At 39.8% G+C, this 21,313-nt stretch overlaps 1 protein-coding gene across 10 annotated transcripts in view; it reads left to right on the forward strand.

The window, feature by feature from the left end:
- The window catches only part of STAU2 (staufen double-stranded RNA binding protein 2), a 225,177-nt gene that overhangs the window by 56,575 nt on the left and 147,289 nt on the right, over positions 1-21,313 (forward strand). For all 10 annotated transcript variants that reach the window (XM_084621497.1, XM_084621499.1, XM_084621494.1 and 7 more), the window contains 3 exons: positions 1,840-1,999; positions 10,838-10,945; positions 18,842-19,054. In XM_084621497.1, coding sequence (XP_084477623.1) covers positions 1,840-1,999; positions 10,838-10,945; positions 18,842-19,054 — 481 coding nt within the window. The remainder of the gene's footprint in view (positions 1-1,839; positions 2,000-10,837; positions 10,946-18,841; positions 19,055-21,313) is intronic.

Genomic DNA, 21,313 nt, shown 5'->3' on the forward strand with positions numbered 1-21,313 from the left:
AAGACAAAATATTAAACGAACAATAGCAGTACTAAACCCTAATAGGTCCCAACACCTACGTGAAAGTGTAAATCATGCATCGGAGAAAACAGGCACCTTCTGACAACAATAAAAATAAATTAGCATTCCCCAAAGTGTACTACAATTGGAGATGAGCCTGAGATGTAAAATGTTGGGCATATTTGGATCTAGTGTTTTGGTTCTGCACATTATAGATATATTAGAACTAACCACAAAGCTCAGGAAGATTGAGATTTGGGTGTTGGTTCAGACACATCTGTACTTGCAGTCCACTACCTCAAAGAGAGACTTCAACCAACCTTTTGTTTAATTATCATAGAGAAATCCAAAAATCTTGAGACAGATAGAATCATCATCTTGATAAGTCAGTATAGACGGAGATTAAAAAAAAAAGGGAGAACATATCTTAATAAGGGTTGGCTATAATTCTCACATGGCTATTAGGTTACTGTGTATTTTAAGAGAGATAAGAGAAGGGAAAAAAAGAAAGTAGTTCATCCTGGTTTTGAATTACATTCACTTTGTTGTGATGTGCCTGTGTTGTGGCCAAACTATTTCACCTTCTCAGTCAACTATTTAAAGGTGTCGTATACTCAGCACATAAATCAATTCTGATATGTTAATCTTTTCATGAAAGGAATGTTCAGAGTTTTAGAAGAAGACTAAGAGCTGTTTAATTCTCTTCATCTAATGTCCTGAATCACTGGACTCAACAGAACTTTTCCCTATCTCTAGCCTCATTCCTGTAGAGCCTGCAGATCTATTCCTCCATTTAGCTATCTGTGTTCTTATACTGGCACTTATCTCTGTACTATCTGAACACCAACAGTAATCTTTTTCCTTCTCAGCTCTGAATATAGAAGTGTGAATAAAGGTACAACAGTGGGAAAGTTTGGGATACGATACATACTAGAACATTTCATTTACTTCATCTTCGTTTTCCCGCAATATCTTCTCAAACACATCCATATACACCCACAAACAAACACTGTGAACCAAGTAAGCTAATTCTCCTACAGGCTGAACAGGAAGAAAGAGAGAGTGCTTATTATTTCTAGCTTTAGTACATGGGAAGCACTCAGATACTACGGTAATGGAGTAGAGGTTCTTCCCACCCTCTGCAAGAAACTCTGATCTTGAGCTCCAAAAAGAGGTTCCCTGTCCAAATCCCAACCTCTTCATGCCTCCTTACCTATGACCTGTTCCTTCACTTCTTAGATTTCTTCACTTTCTCTGTGATCTCCGTACCAAGCAGACTCAGTGTCAATGGTCCCTTCCCAAGTTTTCTTTTCCAGCCTTCCAGCTCTCTCTATAACTTCTCCAATACCTGCAGCTACCCATGCACCTTCCAGGGCCCCTATTGGATACACCCAATTATTCTGCTCCTTCCATATCTCTACCTTTGTGAAGGAAGGGAGCTACTTTTATGTAGCCCACCACACCTTGCACTGGAGTCTCCAACTCTCATCAGCCCAGACTACTACTGCTCCCAGCATTTCTCTGGGCTGAAGCCGGAAACAGGGCAGTATGGGGCATGTGACCTGCCTTAATGGGACAGTACACCTTGTCACAGGTCCATTTAAGTATTTAGTTAAAGTTATAGATAATACTTGTTTGAATTGCAAACAGGATTGTTGGTGGGCTGGCTGAGAAATGCATAATATATTTTCTCATATATCCTTTACTGTGACCAAAAACGTGTATTGTCCATTTTAGTTATTACTGTACTGTAAATAAAAATCACATGCTATTTTCATAAATTGTATTGCGTGTTTTAACCCATAACAAGGAATGAACTTGTTCTTTATTACTTCATAGGTATCACTGCCCAGTGCCTAAGATTTTTTATGTCCAATTGACTGTTGGTAACAGTGAGTTTTTTGGTGAAGGAAAGACTCGTCAAGCTGCTAGACACAATGCTGCGATGAAGGCTCTTCAAGCTCTCCAGAATGAACCTATCCCAGAAAAATTACCTCAGGTTTGTGATTTAAAAACTTACTGAGCCTCGTTGTCAAACTTTGGTACTCAAATCCCACATTTGGATGCTTATGTCATTAAAAGGTTGTGGAAAAACACAGCTTAGTGGATTTTTTCCAGAATTCTCATTCTCTCTCTCTCTCTCTCTCACAGAAGTGTTTACATGCACAGAACATATTTTACTTTTTTTAAAAAATACTAGAAACAGGATGTAATTTCAATCTGAATGAAAACTGTTTTAAAATAACAGGTTAAAAAGCAAGTGATGAGAATAGGAAGGTTCTTGTTATACCTATGATGAAACACTAATAAAGTTTTAAAGTCTAGAAGCTGAGAGGAGAAGGGGAATAAGTGTAGTCATTGGTGTTTGGAGAGAGAGAGATAGCTAGTGGGTGGATTCAATTGTGGGCTTGGTTTCCCTAGAATCCACAAACTTCTGGGAAATGGACTCTGGTAACATGGTTCTATTAAGCTTACTCTCACAGCTTATTTTTCAGTTTTCAATTTTCATAGTATTGAATTCAATAGCTGGTTGTTTTTCCTAATAACCATAGTAAATGTGGTAGCAGCTGATCAATTTAGAAAGCAGGTGATTATTGTCAAAAGTCAGTTTATCTAGCTCCACGTGCCTATTGCTGAAGGAAGTGGTAAGGAACAAACTATTGAATAGACTTAAGTTGTGACAACGTATAATTCTTCTAAGGTAAAATGGAAAGATTGTCAAGAGTTGTTAAGAAGCAAAATAGAAAGCTTTGTGGTCATCCCCAAAAGTGCATCAAATACCTATTTAATCCATGACCTCTGAGAATGAATTATTATTAATAAATGTACATAGTGCCATGAATGTGTTCTACAGACTATGAAAAAGACTGGTCCCTGTCCCAAGAAGTTAATAATGTATTCTGATATTTTTCAGAATAAAAGCCAAATGGTGATGTGTATTTTTGAAGTGAATGTTTGTGCATGAGGAACCTCACTGAGATCACCGACTCACTTTAAATAGGCTATCGAACAGCTGTCAGATGGTTTTAGGCTTTCAGCCTGTTAGTCCCTGCATGGTTCATTAGCTTTCTTCAGTGTTGCATTTGTAAGGATCAGTATTTGCGTTGCTTTAGAAATGAAAATATTCCAACACATTTTAAAAAAATATTTAAGCAAAATAAATAATTAGAACTGTCTCACAGGTAGCTTTGCAAATGAAAAGGTTTATAACAACTAACTTACCAAGTGACTTGAGCCAGAACACACATACTTGGAAGACACTAAAATGCCCTCAGTGCACTCCCTTTTGGACAATACCTATTGAGATCCTGTGCAGAGCAATAATCTTAAAAAAAATAACTAAAAATACCTGGAGTTTTTTTTGTTTTAAGCTACCATTTAAATGTGAAATAATTCTGTTTATTAAAAAGAACAATTATGCAACTTTTATTCCTCTTTCTCTTCCCAAACTATACCTTAATAGTCATCATTGTGGGTGAGAGAAAATTTTACTAACCCTCGTTAGTTATGCCATCATTCCTTTTCTGGATCAGGAAGAATATTATTTACTTCAAGTCGTTCAAGAGGATTGGTTAGGAGTCTTTAAAAAAGAGAATTTAAGAGAATTTAAAAGATCGTAGGAAAATATCACTTCAGTTATGTTTTCCGAAGGCCTGGATGCAGTCTTAAAAAACCCAAGCTGTGAAGTTTGACTAGAGAGACATACTTTTTAGTTCTATACTGTGTTTGTTTTTTAGTATTATATTTTTTCAGGAAGGGTCCTTGAATTCAAGATGTCCATTAATGAGGACAGGAAAATGTTGCTTATTCTTCACTTGCCAGCGATTATATTTGTTAACATCATTTAGTTTCTGATGTCCCACAAAGTAAACTGCTATCATCCAAGTATATATACTAATTAGTAGTTGTGGGAAATAAATTATATGGGTAGTTCTGTTTAGATGCTCATTTCTTCATAGTCTATGTATGTGAAACTGGAAAAGTTATTTATTTACCCAACAAAAGCAATAGGATCTCAGATTAAACTGTATGTCCCAGTCACAAGAATATAACAGCATCATTTTATCAGGTCCCTCAGGATATCCAGGCTTCCAAAGGATAAGCTGTGGTTGTACAAATCTGAGATTCTTAACTGCAACTTCTGTTGGGCTGTCCACATTGTTCTGTGTCTTTCCAGATCTAACTTAGTAAGGGAAACCTCATCATTTTCTTACCACAAAGCAGACATTTAAAGTTCTCCAACTCTCCAGTTAGACAGGAAGGAATGCATTTTCAGAAGGGCAGCTTCCCTTTTGGGGATGCCGTTTGAACTCACAATAGACCTGTGAGCACAAATCAGGTAGTTAGAGGTACAGCTACATAGATTTGAACCTGCATTTTACTTTTGCAGCGCAATGAACAGGGAGGCCAGGCCTTGGATTGATTGAATATATACCCCAACTATCTTCAGCAGTCAAGAGGTTTGGAAAAAAATAACTTTTTCCCCACGAGAGTTCAGGGAACTTTGATGTAAAATGAAACTGAGTGTCCATTAGTGAAGTATCTAAAATCTAAGAGAGAAAGGGTGGTCTAATGGTTAGGGCACTAGCCTAGGACTTGGGAGACCTGGAGTCAGGTCCCTTCTCTGCCATAGACTTCCTGTGGACTTCTGGTACATCACTTAGCCTCTCTGTACATCAATACCCCATCTTTAAATGAGGCTAAATGGTACTTCTTTAGCTCATATGGGGTGTTGGGAGGATAATACATTAAAGACTGTGGTGATCAGATACTATGGAAATGGGCACCATAAACTTACTCAGATAGATAGAACTTGACCATTGGGAGTCCTGTGCAGTTGTGCTGAAGGAGCTGTGCTCAAGAATGAAAATGGGAATGTTATTTCATAATGTGAAGACAAATCTGTCAGCTGCATAAGTAGCATCTGGAAGGGCTTGTACAAGGACCTCAAGTTCTAAAATGAATTTTTGCTCATTTTAACTTGTTTTATTATAAGCAAAAATTATTTTCCTCTGCCATTATGTTTCTTTTCCATCTGAGAGCTGAATTTCTGCAGCCATGTGAGTGATAAAACATCTCCCTTCACAACTAACAGTGATACTTCTTAGGTTTGGTGTAATTTGTATACCTGGAGACTTCTTGCATCATCCTCACAGTATGATCTACCTACAAGTAGAGTGGTAGTGGGCATCGCAAATTAAATACTCTGACAAACAGACAATGTCCTGTATAATATCCTGTACAAACGTTATGGAATTAAGATAAACTTTATTGACTCAATTTAACCTTATTGAATTAAGGTTAATACCTTTGGGATATGTTGTATTAAAAATACAACTGGGTATATGTTACTGTGGCATTGAATGTACCTTCTCTAGTAGGGAGGGGGGATGCTAATGAACTTCCTATGTATTCAACCCTTTGAAGCCACCCCACTGAAGAGATATGCATATGGAGAATCCAGTCTGAACTAATAGACAAAGAAAGGGGTTTTGGATAAATAGCCTGATTTTACATTGGCTCAGAGTCATCTTTCTGATCCAGCAAACTGACAGAACCCCTGGCCCACAAGAGGGCCCCAGTCCCTAGAGTAGAGTTGGAAGGACTGGGTGCTTGTTCAGAGCTGAAGCTCAGCTGTGATGAATTGGTAACCACAAGGAATTCCCCCTTGAGTGGGGATCTAAAGGTTCTGTTTCTGCCAGAATCCATGTTAGGGATGGGGTGAACCCTGGTAAGCTTATTAACATACATGTAGGTCATTTTATTGTTTTAGATATGTTTTTTCTGTAGTGCTTTTTACCTTAAGAATAAAGTAGACTTGCAGGGGAAGTGATGTGTGTGTGACGGGTTGGGTCACAGAAACCCCCTTGGGACTGACTTGATGTGCTGAGACTCCTCTGAGTCTGTTTTCCCTGACAGCTTGGGACTTCAGTACCTTGCCTTTGTGAGCCAGACACACTAGCCTGCTACAAACATAGGCCCAGGTCCGAACCATGTCCCCCGAAAGCTGCAGGCTTAACTGAAAACAGCTTAAGAAGTGCTCCTGTCTCCAACACCCAGATACCCAGTTCCCAATGGGATCCAAACCCCAAATAAATCCGTTTTACTCTGTATAAAGCTTATACAGGGTAAACCCATAAACTGTTCACCCTCTATAACATTGATAAAGAGAGATGCACAGCTGTTTGCTCCCCCAGGAATTAATTACTTGCTCTGGGTTAAATAATAAGTAAAAAGTGATTTTACTGAATATAAAAAGTAGGATTTAAGTAGTTTCAAGTAATAACAGACAGAACAAAGTAAGTTACCAAGCAAAATAAAATAAAACACGCAAGTCTAAGCCTCATACAGTAAAGAACTAAATGCAGGTAAATCTCACCCTCAGAGATGTTCCAGTAAGCTTCTTTTACAGACTAGACTTCCTCCTCGTCTGGGTCCAGCAATCACTCACACTCCTGTAGTTACTGTCCTTTGTTCCAGTTTCTTTCAGGCATCTCTTTGAGGTGGAGAGGCTATCTTCTGAGCCAGCTGAAGACAAAATGGAGGGGTTTCCAGATGCTTATATAGTCTCTCTTGTGGGTGGAAACCCCTCTCTTCTCCTGTGTTAAATCCCCTCCACAAGATGGAGTTTTGCAGTCACCTGGGCAAGTCACATGTCTATGAATGATTCAGCTTTTTGTAGGCCGGGACTCCATTGTTTACATGTTAGTTTGAACGTTCCCAGGAAAGCTTAGATATGGATTGGCATCTCCTAAGTTCCATTGTTAGCTAAGTACTCCCAATTACTTGAATAACCCCTTCACACTATGTTGACCAAATCTGCCTTATGTGCTTCCTACAGCAAATGCTTTAACTACAAGCATAGACCCAACACTCATAACTTCAGATATAAAAGTGATATTTGCATCTGAATAGGATGAATACATTCTGTAGAACATAACCTTTGTAAAGATACATCACATGGCATATCTAGCATAAAACATATTCCAGTTATGTCATATTTACACTCATAAGCATATTTCTATAAAGCATTATACAGTGCAACGTCACAGTGTGGTACCCTATAACTGTAGCAATTACGCCTGTCAGCTGTCTCTAAAGAGAAAGCAAGCAGGTTGACCTTGGACAACCTGTCTGTGCTGGGAAATACGCAGTGAAGACGGGGAACTGTGCAGCCTGGAAATATCCTGGTCAAAAGGAAGAGGGATGAGCCTCTCCACACAAGAGAGATGACGGCTGGAAAGCTGGAAACCTGGGAATGGTGCCCTTGCTGGACCACTGAGGGGAAATACAGGTGCAGTTGTCCTAAATTGTGACAAATACAAACCAATGACTCAGTTCCATCTGGTGTTTGTGCATCTGAACTGTGATGTAGGCCTAACATAGACTATAAAATCCTTGAGATGGAAACCATGAATTCCTCTATGTTCAGTACAGTATAGAGCACAGTAAATAATACATAAATAGGTACTGTTCATCCTTTGGCCTTCATAAGCAGGTGTCTGTTTAATGCAGATGTCTCAATATTTCTTTCAAATTATGAGGTTTCTTTTTTTAACTTAATGTGAGGCACACAAAATCTTTTAGACATGTTAAAGCACTGAAAATAAATTTTGTGGACTTGGTACTACGTTGTGCAAAGTGTGGAGAAAGCACAAGGTGAACAGCAGTGAGCACGACAGGAAGTGTATAGGAATCTGAACCTGCACTAATGAAAGAACTACTTTGTGGCTGCCAAATTACCCCTGCCAACTAGCGGAAGTGAGGCCTAAGAAGCGAATGCATAGCTGAGAGTTTCAGACTTATGATGAGGGTTACATTTAAATCCATAAATCTTTAGAAACTCTCGTAATTTCTACATGACCTTCCCCTTATGCACTTTGGCTTCCTTACATTCAAGAAGATGTGGAAGAAGCTTGAGACTTACTGCTGCTCAGGGCTGAGGACAGTGCCTAATCCATAATGTTACTTGTGCCTTTGCCAAGCCTGTGCTTACATTTGCACTCCCTGCAAGAATATTCATAAACTCAGAGATTTTAAGGGGAAGAAGGGACCTTTATTACCTACAGAGCACAGGCCATAGAATTTTACCTAGGAATTCCTGCATCAGTCCCAAAACTTCTGTCTGAGCTTGAGCAAAGCTTTTAGAAAGACATCCAACCATGATTTAAAAGATTTTATCACACCCAAGGTAAATTGTTCCAGTGGTTAAGTAACCTCATTGTAAAAAATAAATTACACTTTATTTCTAGTCTGAATTTGTTTAGCTTTAGCTTCCATCCATTAGATCTCATTATGCCTTTGACTGCTAGATTTGAAGAGCTCCCTGCTATCAGAAATCTTCCCCCCATGTAGGTGGTTCCAGACTGTGGTTAACTCACCTTATAACCTTCTCTTTGTTAAGACAAATTGATTAGGCTTCTCTCACTGTAAATCAGGTTTTCCAAACCACGGATCATGCTTGTAGCTCTTCTCTGAACCCTTTTTGTCAATGTCTATTTTAAAGTGTGGCCCCCAGAACTAGACACAGCATTCCAGTAGTGGTCTTGCTAATGCAGTCTTCAGTGGTAACAACACCTCCCTACTTCTATTCAGTATTCCCCTATTATATATCCCAGGAATTCATTTGTTTTCTTAGCCTCTGCAACCTGCTGCAAGTTCCTGTTTAGTTCATTATCCTCCATGACCCCCTAAGTCCTTTTCTAAGTCACTGCTTTCCAAAATACAGTCTGCTATCCTATAAGTGTGACCTGCATTCTTGGTTCCAGGTGTGTGACCTTGTATTTAGCTGTACTAACATACATGATGTTCAAGTGAGTTCCCCTTACCACATGATCCAGATCTCTCTCTAGAACTGACCTGTCCTGGACATTATTTACCCTTTCTCTAAATATTTGTATCACCTGTAAACTTTAGCAGCAATGATTTTGTGTTTTCTTCCAGACCATTGCTAAAAATATTGAAGAGCATTTTCAGGGTCAAAGCTTAAATTGGAAAGCTAGCTGAGTGTTTGGACCCTGTTTGTAGACTTTTGTGACCATTTGCTGAGATAAATAAAGGCTTTCCCTTCCTGTACATTTTAGTAGTTTGTTTCTTATGCATAAGTTTAAATGTATAAATAGTTTATAAAAGGTTATTAATATAATTTATAGTTATTGTGAAGAATGTGGGTATTATCTGTATGTATGTGTGTGTATATATATATATATATATATATATATATATATATATATATATATATATATATAAAATAGTAGTAGTTAAATTTATATATAATCTGTGCACCAGCAGGGTCCACATGGGCCAGTTAGTGCAAGATATGCTATTGTGAATTAAAATGTACACCCTTCTGGTATGGATTAAAGCACTGTTTAAATAAGCCTTTAGTTAGCTTTGGTCTGGAGAAGCCAAACTCAGTGACTCTGGACAGCCCTAATTTCTGGTGCCCAAACAGACAATGTAGGTGTTAATCTTTGAAAGTTTACCTCAACTGATATAGAAACAGAACCCACAAAATGGGGAAAGATCCTTGTCTGAAACAAACCTCAGGGGCTTTTCAGGTGGGAAAGCACTTTTAAAAGCTGAGTCTCTGTGGAGACAGGAGAACACTGACTGGCGGACAGAGCTGAGGGGCAGAAGCTACAGAGATGCAGCGTGCCTCAACAAACCCAATATGGGGGAATGCCTGGGACAAATGGAGCCTTCTGAACTTGCAAGGAAAGGCTAAGGTATAGATAGGATAATATGTTAGGCCTTTTGTTTTATTTTGTTGTTATGATCCTAAGGGTAATTAAATAATGCTTTGTTTGGAAGAAACTGTTCTCTGTCACTGCATTTTCATGCTGGTGATGAGCTCCTGGAATGAAAATCTAAGCAGGGGCTAAAACTCAGCAGGCCCTGCTGAGGATATGGTTGGTAGATGGGTACTGTAACCTAGTGGCCCAGTCAGAGAGTGGGGATAAATCACAGAACTCCACCTTGAGAGAAATACAGATGTGGGCTGGTCCTTGGAAGGGATGTCCATGGGAAGAGAGAGAGGTCAAAGACACAGGCTGCCCTGGAACTGTAAACAGTTTTGTTATGGACATGAATAGTGTGTGTTATAGACTGTTATAAACCGTGTTTCTAATCAGCTTAAAAGTCTGTAAAAATTGCTTGCTTGCTTATTTATTTATCCTTTATAACCATGTATAAATGTTCCTTTAATATAAGGCATGGCTACGTTTTGTGTTGATTTTACAGGTAAGTGGATGGCGGGTAATGTGTTATACGATGTGACTTATAGGGAGTCAGGAACACTTGCAGGGCCAAAAAATGTAATGGCTGTTCAGACAAGTGACTGTAATTAATAGGTGAACATCAAAAGAAGTTTCACTCTGGAAGGAGTAGAGACTAAGTTATTTCATAAATGTGACATTTTAACAAACCACTAAGGCCTGGGCTACACTTAGCTGAAGATGAAGCATCTTAGTTTGACTTACCTGGCCTTCCTCACAGCAGCAAGTTGACCGTCGACTCTGCTTACTCCTCCTGCTGAGGTGGAGTACAGGCATCGATTTGGGGATTGATTTATCACGTCTAGACGAGATGCGCTAGATCGATCCCCAATAGATCGATCACTACCCATAGTAACTCTGTCTGTAATTTTATACTTTTAATATTTATTGGTAATTATTTCAATCTCTTTAAAGTTAAACAAATTATGAAATATTGCAATTCACAACAATATTGTTTTGGTGGAAATATATTCTAGACATTGAGGAATAAAGGGGAAATTGTATTTCTGCTCCTTGAAAGCAAGTATTTTAATATGCTTACCTTGTTTTATATGATGCAGAATGGAGAGGCAGGAAAGGAAACAGAAGAAGAAAAAGATGCAAACAAATCTGAGATCAGCATAGTGTTTGAAATTGCCTTGAAGCGCAACATGCCTGTCAGTTTTGAGGTATGTGTTATATATGTGAGTAGACCAGTTTATATATTGAGCTGTTCTGCTGTCTTCCGAGTGTTTATAAAAATGTAATAAGCAACAACTAAAAGCAAAAGGGCTGGGTGAGAGAATTCATTACAAATAAATGCATGCAAATTCTAAATAAGAAAAGAAATTGAAAATTAATCCGAGTCTAAGGTGTCATTTTATATTATTAAATTGGCTGCTCTGTCAAATAAATGTGGGCCAAACATGTAGACGCTGATAGGTCCATTGTCCTTCAGTCTTTAATGGATGGTAGAGTGACTCTTTGTTTATCCTTTGCCATCATGGGGTGTAAATTGGAATTGATAGCCACATTCAACACAGGAAAAAAAAACCCCAAAAAAACAAACCACACACTCCGAGAGAGAGGCAACCTAGACCTTCTCTCCTAATCCTGGGAGATGCTGCAAGACATTGGGACACCATGAAAGCTCCCATAAGGACACTTAACACATGTCCCCTTCTCAAAGAGTTATTGGTAATGCCCTCACTTCTTTTTTTCGTATCTCTGCTTCAGTCTCCACATCTTTCTCCTCCTCAAATCCCATTTTATCTATGGGCCAGACTCTCTCTTAATGTTCCTTATTTAGGCCTTAATCCTGTCAGTACTTCAGCACATGCATAACTTTACTCACATAACTAGTCACCTAGACTACAATTGCTTATATAGTTAATGGTTGTATTATTTATCTAGTGCTATAAGGGTACAAGCTGCTTTACAGTAATGGTGCCAAACAAATAACAGGTTCCTTGCCGCAGAAGGGTTTATACTCCACAGCCACATGCTACTACATTGTAGGGTTTCATAGGGCAGCCTGCCTGGAACACCCTCCTGTGGTAGGTCATGGCATGACAGGTACACCTGCTTCAGTTTTCCCTCCCAGGTGGCCTAATATCACTTCTGGCTTTCTTATTTCAATATTACCCCTCCTTGGGACTGGTTTATTACAGCACCATAGTCTACAAGAGGAGTCCCAAATATGTAGTCCAATTCTCACCCCAGTGCAAGCCGTCATTAAAACTTAAGACCTCTCATTCCTCAGTGCCCCGCATACTGGTGAATTCAACCATGCCCAGACTTTCAGTCCTCTCCTGTCCTTGTTCCAGGACAGCCACCTCAGCCCTTCCAACAGTCTCATTCTTCTCAGTGGGAGTGCCCACAGCCTCTCTGCTGGGAGTATCCTTCACTCCCCCTGGCACTCTCACGGTTCTGGCTCTCTGGCCCTGGAGATGTCAGTGGGTAAGCTACTCTGCTGCTCCTCCTGTCTTCAGCCCTTTCTGGCCCTCCGTTCCAGCTCTCGGGCTTAGGGTCAGCAGGCAACTCCCTCTGCTGCTCCTCCTGTCTTCAGCCCTCTCTCAGGAATGCCAACCAGCAAACTGCTTGTGCTGTTCTCCTGCCTTGTCCCAGAAACTACCTTCAGCTTTCTTCTGGGACTCCTCCAGTTCTCTGATCTCGCCTGCCCTTCCTGACTGAAACAGTTTGCTCTGACTCTCTGGGAGTCCTTCTCACTGGGTCTCTCCCTGATCCTTTATAGCACCTAGGTGCTGCATCTCCCTCTTAATTGGCCAAATGGGAGCACCAGCTGTGGCACAGGGGTGCTGGCTCCAACTTCAAACATAGGGGCCATTTACCCTGTGACGGACAAATCAGTACGTCAAATCAGTACAAATCAGTATATGCATTTGTACTGCATATACTGATTTGTATATGCAGAGATACATATAGGGAGATGGGTAATGAGTCACACAGTAGTTGGGCGTTTGGAAGATTTTTGAAGGTAAAGAGTGACGGTGCTTTGGAGGTGTTAATCAGGAGGTTGTTGCAGCCATAAGTGGTGTCAAGTAAGAAGACGCGAAGATGGGAATGTCTGATACAGGGAAACTCTCTACTGTGCCATTTGCATGAGAATATTCTGAAGAATGTTATTACTATTAATGATGTTTCCATAAATTATAAAAGGATAATTTCTTGCCCGCCTACCAAGAGGGAACAACATATAATTAATTCCCTCTGATTTCAAAAACTTCCCAATATAATTTTTTTTTAATCTCTCAAAAACATAACAATTTTTCTGTGTGTGTTGTTTAGTGTCATTAAATGTAAATGTTGTTGACATTCTTAGGTAGAATTGAAGCTTAACCTGTGTATTGTTTTAAAAAGATATCTTATATTTCAGTAAAATGACTAACCAATTTGTGATAATCTACAGGATCTGGTGTTTCTAATGAGATTGTTCTCAAGAATATTTTGTATTATTCCAGTCATGCATTAAAGCTTTCATTATCTTTATCATACGATAGCTGTAGAATGCTCAGCAATTTCTTCATCTGACAAAGCTTTAGTAAATATTAAAGCTGTGCTCTGTTACATAGATGAGCAAATGGTTAAAGATATTTAACGTTTCATGTGAACAGTTTTCCAGAATTGCATAATATTTGGAGAATGGGGAGAGTTTGTAATGTAACTTAGGGGCCAGGTTCTGCCCTATGATGTCAGTGTGGCTGTATGGGTGGAACAGAGCAGAATTTGGTCCTGGCAGTTTGGCTAATGGGGAATTACACAATCACATAATCTCACTTACTCTGCCTGATAAAGTAAAGCTAGTATTTGTTCTCCAAGAACTTCCAGAAGCCATGTAAAGCAGTTTCTGTGTATTAAAGAATTGATTTTTAAAAATGCCTTAAAGTATCAATATTCTATAGCATAACAATTTTACTCTAGCCCAGTAGCTGGTATGTGCTTTCCGGGGCTGTTTAGAGGCCAGACGGATAATAGCATCCCCCCACTGCAGCAACTTGTAGCTATTTTAGCACTTGTGTGGGTCTGTTACGGAGCAGGTTTTAAAGATGAGTACGGTCGTCAGTCACCCTATGACAAGGGTAGTCTATTTTTTGTCAAGGACCAAATTTCTTGGTCAAGGTCCAGACTCCAGAGAAAAAAATAATAAGAAAAACAATAATGATAATAAGTAAATGAAAAGATTTCAGGGTCTGTTCAAAAGCATCTGGCGGTCTGGATTTGGTCCATAGTCCACCGATTGACTACCCCTGCCCTATGAGCTGTTGCTGCAGAGCAAGGGTTTTGCCTATTGCTTCCTGCTGGGCAGTATAGAGAAATCTCAGCCTTTTGCCTTCATTATTTCATGGAGGTTTATGCATTTATGTTCTGTGTGTGTGTTCTGGTTTTTTTCCACTCTTTAAAGACAGGATTATAATTTAATGTTGCAGTTGGCAAATTTTGAAGGGAGAACCATGCATTGTTTGGGTGGAAAATACTATGTGTCAGGGTGTGGCAGTGTATCCCCACCCTGTCTCCTGTTGAAGCGGACGATGGGTGTGCTGACACCACGGTTACTGTCCACCCAACTGTTTCAGGCCTTATCATGATAAGGCACAATGGTCAGATTCAAAAGGGCAGCCCTTGGGTTCAGGGCAGTGAGGCCTAGTGGCCAGCCTCAGTACTGTGGCCCTTGAGTTCAGGGCTGTGCGGCCAAGGGGCCAGAGTCATTTCAGCTGCCTTCCTGGTCAGGGCCATGGAGCCTAGTGGCCAGAGTCAGTACAGCTGCCCTTAGGGTCAGGGCTGTGTGGCCTAGGGGCCAGAGTCAGACAAGTGGGCCCCCACCTAAGGGTTGATGGTGGCGGGGGAGAGTAGGGGGACCCAGCTCCTCCCTCTCTCCTGGGTCCCGAGACAGGGCCCTGTCAGTCGTGAGCATGGTCACCATCCTGTCAGCGGGATTCCTACTGCAAGACGCTGACCTTCCTCGGGTGCGAGGTACCACTCTCTCCACTCCCCAGGCCACTTCCTCCCCTGAGTCCTGAAGCTGGGGTCCGTTTGTGGTTGGGGTCTCCAAGCTTCTTGGCATAGGTAGCTTGTTGGGACTCTGACTTCTGTTGACTGGCTGTGGGTAACTGGTCTCCAGTCTGGGCCTCAGGCTCTCTGGTTCCTACAGTCAGGGGCTGAAGCAGGCTCCTGGGCTGGAGCCTCCCCTGAGTGTCCTCCTTCCCCAGCAGTCAGCCTGTAATGAGCTGGGCTTCTCTCCTTTATACTAGTGCAGCATTTGGAGAATGCCCAGTCAGGTCTAAGGGGCGGGACTTGCACCACCTATATTGTGGGATTAACCCTTTCCTCCTAGTGCGTGGTATGCATGCCCCATCACAGATGACTTTCGCGTCAGTTACATGTTTCCATTTGCTAGGAGTCACAATGAAAATTTCTTTCCCTGTCTTGTTTTCAGCTTTCAGGCTGAGATGGGGAATCTAAGGAGGTTTAACTGATTTGGCCTACTCAAGGCTTTAGAACAACTATACAAGATTGCTATTGTCCTCTTGCCAGGGGCTAGTTTTTTATTTTAATTACTTTATTTATTTTGGGTGGGCAAGTAAAATAACATCAATTTTTCATTATCAACATCAAGAGTGAGAAGATTTTAGTCTGGCAAATTTTCATGATGATTATGCAAGACTGCATGAGGAGAAGTAGGAGAGAAGTGTCTTTCTGTCCCATTGGCATTGAGAGGCAGGAAGGACCCAAGCTAATCACTTGGAAAGATAATGGATTGCCTAATGCTGTGACCAAGTTCTCATCATGAGATTTGGTGCCCGTTCTCAGGCCTGCCAGTCTCTAAGCACATGTTTGGTAGTTCCCTTCTAGCAAGGGTGGAAGGATGTCAATCTTCCTCACTCTGACGTGTGGGGACTTCTTGCTCAAAGGGTTTAACAGTAGAGTTTCTATATGTTTAATAAAGATGTGGATTTTTTTTTAAACTGGCAAAATACCACATTTCTGCCTGTGTTTTCATTTGCATTAACCTGTGGATTTATTTTGGTATTTTCTCAAACCTTAAACAGGGATGGTTATAATTGACTTTGGGCTTGTCTAGATTAGGCCCTCCCACAGTTTGGACTATGGGGGTGTGAATAGCAGTGTGCACCAAAGTGCTGTGCTGTAACACCCTGTGTGGATGCTTTATTATAGTTCTGTTTGAAGAAGATTCTGTTAACATGAACTAGGAACCTTTTAGTTCACACATGCTGCGTCCACACGGGGGAGTTAAAGTGCAGCACTTTGCACACTATACACCCCTGTAGTCTGAACTGAGGGGCTGTGTAGACATAGCCTTCGTTTCATCTACTCGGCTTTTTTTCTGCTTCTCTGTTAGGGTTTAAAAATGTCTCCATTTAATCTCAATCTCATCTTTCAAAATGCCATCTGTGGGCTTCTCCTTTGCTTTGTCCTGTCAGCAGGGGTTGGGGGCTCATGTTCTACATCTTCAAGCATTCTTCTCAAGTGTGTCTTCCAAGCTGAGATCAGCCTTCTGCATGTACTCCTAGAAAAAGGTGTGTTGAGGCACTGAAGATCTTCCTGTAGTCTTTGCCCCCATGATGACTACTAGCTCGTTAGTCTCTGGCCAACATATCCCACATCTCATCATCTCAAATGACCCAGACGTCTCAGTCTACACTCTCCCTTACTTCACTGCTATTGTGCTCCTGTTTTTTAATTTGTCAGAGTGATTCATTAAATTGACCTGAATTCATCCCTGTTATAATTTAACCTTTGGCATGACACCAGGCATGAATTTGGCCCATTGTATGTTCTCATGGTGGAATAAGACTGACAGAAAGAGAAAAATATTGCTGTTGCTGCTACTCAGATTCTCAGCTGCAGGATGAATCTCTCAACTCAAGGAGCATTGTAGTGTGCTAGCATCTAAAGTGGGTAGCATTTTTGTTTAGTGACGATTGAACTCAGTTATAAACCTCTGTATTTTTGGATTTATAGCACAAATGTTTTAAAGCATATTAAGTAGAGGAAGTTTTAAAACACTCTGAATTTCTGGGGTCAGCCAAAAATAGGTTTTAGGTTAAGATGGTTGTTGCAAAAGAACCTAACTTTGGTATTGGGCCTGATCCAAAGCCCACTGACGTCAATAAGAGTCTTTGCCGGCCATTATTTTCCATGTGCAGTGTATCTACAATATAAAGGGTTAAAGAGACACTAGGTTTTTTTCAAAAAAATTCTTTTTACATTAAAAAATACTTTTTAGGAACTTGACAGTGGTATTTCTTCCGCAAGTAGTTTTGCCCTTTCCCATTTGGTCAATATAAATATTTCTGTATGTTTCTTTTGTCTGAGTATGAGTAGTTTTATAAATACATTATACTATATAAGAATACAAACACCTATCCTGTGCTATTGCCAGGATCATGATTTCAAACACTCAAAAAAGATGGGAAATGAAAATGCTAAAGTTCTTGTAGTCATTTTAAATTAAACATGTTCCACAATCTGTCCATGTTATACTATTCATATAACAACATCCGGTAATATACTAAGGTACAGATTTAAAAGAGACTGGAAGATACCATTGCTGTGAAGACATAACCTCTTTTCCCCTGACTTCAGGGTTGAAAATTATTGCACAAAAGCCTTGAGGTGTACTTTCATATTTTAATTTTCCTAGTTTAAAAATAAAAGAATGTTAAAATCTTTTGCACAGTATAAGTTCTGCTCTGCTGGAGGTTTAGGGTGTTCCAAAAAGAAAGAAACTCTGGGTCAGAATTTTTGGCCTGCTATGTACCATCTGTGCCCCTTCAGAAGGAAAATGGAACAGAAACGCTAGATCTCCCTCTTTTGACCACGCTGGAAATTCACAACTAGACTGATCAAGCCCTGTGTACGGAGAAAGGATGTAAGAAACCTCTACGGCCTAGTTGCAATCTTTGCATGGTGTTAAATGCAAGGGTAAAAACTTGACTTAATTGAAGTCAGTGGTAAAACTTCCATTGGCTTTAGTGGGGCTGGGATTTCAGGCAGGGTCCTCTTCTAACTAGTGCCATAATAGTGCACTCTAGGGTGGGGAGGAAATTCTTATCTCAATACAAAGATTGAGGGCAGTCCTGAGCTAAAACTAACAGAATCCACAGACTTCTTTTTTCTGGGAAAATTCAAACATAGTTGCCTGTTCACCTTCATTTTGTGTCTTTTGATTGATGTATGTACTGACTTATATTTTCATGTGAAATTACAACAAAACAGAGTTTGAAAAAGAAATACATGCTTAAGGAGACCCCATTACAGGGTAGTGGCTAAACTAAATAATGCAGGGATTCTCAAACTGGGGGTCGGGAGGTTATTACATGGGCGGTCATGAGCTGTCAGCCTCCATCCCAAACCCCGCTTTGCCGCCAGCATTTATAATGGTGTTAAATATATAAAAAAGTGTTCTTGATGTATGGGGCGGGGGGAAGGGGCATGGTCCACTCAGAGGCTTGGTATGTGAAAGGGGTCACCAGTACAAAAGTCTGAGAACCCCTGAAATAATGCAAGGGACATGATCTTGGGGGGGGGGAAGACTTTAATACAAAACATGTTGAAATATTTTTAAGATTGAGGGTTTAAACCTTTTAAAAGCACAGTTATTGAACTAAGACTGGCTTAGCACCTTTATCTGAGTCCCCTTGTATTGTGGCATTGCTTTTCTTCAGCAAATGGTTCTGTCCTACTGGGCAATGCTGCATACTACTGAAATAATAAGTATTTATTTTGATTTTGAAAGTAATAGAAAAAGGTGCCTATTCAAAGCTCTGGGTACCCCAATACACATGAAAACAAAATTAAATTTAATTAAATAGCTGCTTCCTCCTCCAACAACCAGCGGAACTGAACTCCCTCCCAAACACACAACTCCCATCCCCCAGGCAGATCTAATCTTCATCAAACCAGTTTGCATGGAAAAAAGCCGTACTTGTGATAAGCACCTCATGGTCATGTCTTTACATTGTGTTGATGCATTACAAGGTTAAAGATGAGGTATGTGTTCTTATATGATAATTTGACTTGAAATAATTTTCTGTTCAATTTAGGTGATTAAAGAAAGTGGCCCTCCACACATGAAGAGCTTTGTTACTCGAGTTTCAGTAGGAGAGTTCTCTGCAGAAGGAGAAGGAAACAGTAAGAAACTCTCAAAGAAACGCGCTGCAATTGCTGTCTTACAAGAACTCAAAAAACTTCCACCTCTTCCTGTGATTGAAAAGCCAAAACTTTACTTTAAAAAACGCCCAAAAACAATATTAAAGGTAAGTGTCTGTATATGTCACAACAAGCAATTCTCTTAGGAAATCATAGACTTATTAATATTAAAGATAGAAAAGACCTATATGATCAAATAGTCCATTCTGCTGCCACTTCCTTGTTCATGTCATTACATATTTATTTGTATAACTTGAATTTTAAATTGTCTGGGTATGTTGGGATTTTCTAAAATCCCAACAGTCATGGCTCTAATTGTCATTTGTCATATTTCATTTGTGACAAGAAAGAAAGCTTTTCCATAAATGTATCAAATGTATTTGCCCAAAAGATGTTGCCCATTACAGTCTAAAGATGTAGCACTATAGTCAATGGGAGTTCTTCCATTGACGTCCTGTGGGGCAAGATTCATAAATTCAAAGGCCAGAAGGGACCATTGTGATAATTTAGTCTTACTTCCTGTATAGAATAGATCTCCTCTCTCAGAACCCATGTTGCTGTGTATTGAGGAGTATCTCCTAACAAGAGACAGAAAAACGGTTATCTACTTCTCTCTCAGCTCTCACAGTAAAACTCCCATGTGGTGGTAAAAAGTTCTCTGTAATAAGGCAGCATTGCAAGGACTGGTTCTTATTAAGAAAAGTAGCCTCTCTAGTCACCTGTTTAAAATACTTTTATTTTATTAAAAAAAAGAGATGTTTCTTATTTTTCCATGTTTATTTGTAAATCTTTAATTAAATATTCAGTATAGGGAGTTACAGTATTTTGTAGATAATCCATGTGGTCATTTACTCAGTGGTTGATGACGCAGTGTGATTCAAGGTGATAGCTATTGATCCGGTACATGTGAAGTGTCTTTATTCCTAACAGTTGATACCTTTATTGTCAAAATATTGCAGTACCCAAATAATTATGCACTAGGAACCCAGACATTGTCATAGTAATATTGTAGTCTCCTGTGTACAGAAAGAGTAAATTGCAGCTCTTGGAATGCTTTTCTCTTCTCAAGTTAGATGTAAGATGTTAGTTCACATTTTAGCTAGATCACTTACCCATTTCAACTCAAGTTTCAGGTTAGGAATAGATTTATCTAGCACTGATACAGGTATGTCTTCCTGTCTGTATCATATGATACAATTAATATAGGTTTCTCTGAGCAAATAATATAGTGCCATAAGTCCAGTAAGCAAAGTGTGGATTCCTTGGAGACCACTGTCCCAGTTACCATTAATATGCAAGAGAACACATGCAGCCGAATGGTTTTTGCAGTAGTTCTCTCAGCAAGTCTTTTAATCAGTTGTTGTTGCTACTTAGGTGTCCTCTGTTTCGTTAGTTATTATTTCGTCTTATTTTTGCCCATATGGTTTATTTTTAAGATTTTTTTTTTATTAAGCTGTCAAGTGCTGAGACAAAGCAGTCCAGCTGCTTCAAGCTTAGTTCTTAATGCATTCATAATGTTTACAAACAAACGTGAGTGACACCATTTGGGTCTGAGGGAAGGCCATGTAGTCTCCAACCACAGCAGTTTGTCAATGACTAAGAAGCCTGATTCCAGTTGATTTTAGCAGCCTCAGAATATTTTATACATTCATCTAACTTGCTATCCTGAAAATCTCTTAAAAGTCAAATGTTTACTTCATGCCCTTGGAAGATAGACTCTGTTGTCAGTGCTCTCAGCTTGAAGGAGACTCAGTCACTATTCCCTGGGTGCAGCTTCAGTCTATTTGATTGGTTAATCAAAGATAGTATCTTGGAAAGAGTCCAAAGCTCTGTTCACATCACCATCAAGTGGATCTCTTTACACGCTCTGCAGAAAAACCATAGAATTACTTACTGCATGTGTCTACATTTCGGTTAGAAGTCATTTGATAACACTCTTCAGGTCTCAAAACCACATAAAAGATAGACCAGTTCCTTCTCCACCTTTAATGGTCAAACCCATAAAGAGCTTGTTGAATTTGAGCTATCCCTCCATTACAATCTTCCCTGTGTCACAGGATATTAATAGGCTTCTTACTACACTGATTAAGCTTCCTTTAGAGCCTTTAGATTCTTGTGAGCTCAAGTTTCCTAAATGGAGTGTTTATTCCTGGTGGCAGTAGATTTATGGCTGCTTCTAGGATTCATGAGCTTCAGTCCACAGTGACTGGTTCTGTTTTGTGCACTCATCCTAAATTCCTTCTGAACATGGGGCCAGCTGGCGTGACCAGCTTGCATCTGATCTAACAAAGGCTGCCATGTGATGTTCTCTACATACATTTATGAAACATTATTGAGTAGCCTTAGCAGCATACAGATACTCAGCT

Source organism: Lepidochelys olivacea, assembly GCF_965140295.1.
Source record: "Lepidochelys olivacea isolate rLepOli2 genome assembly, chromosome: 2".
NCBI classification, from domain to species: domain Eukaryota; kingdom Metazoa; phylum Chordata; order Testudines; family Cheloniidae; genus Lepidochelys; species Lepidochelys olivacea.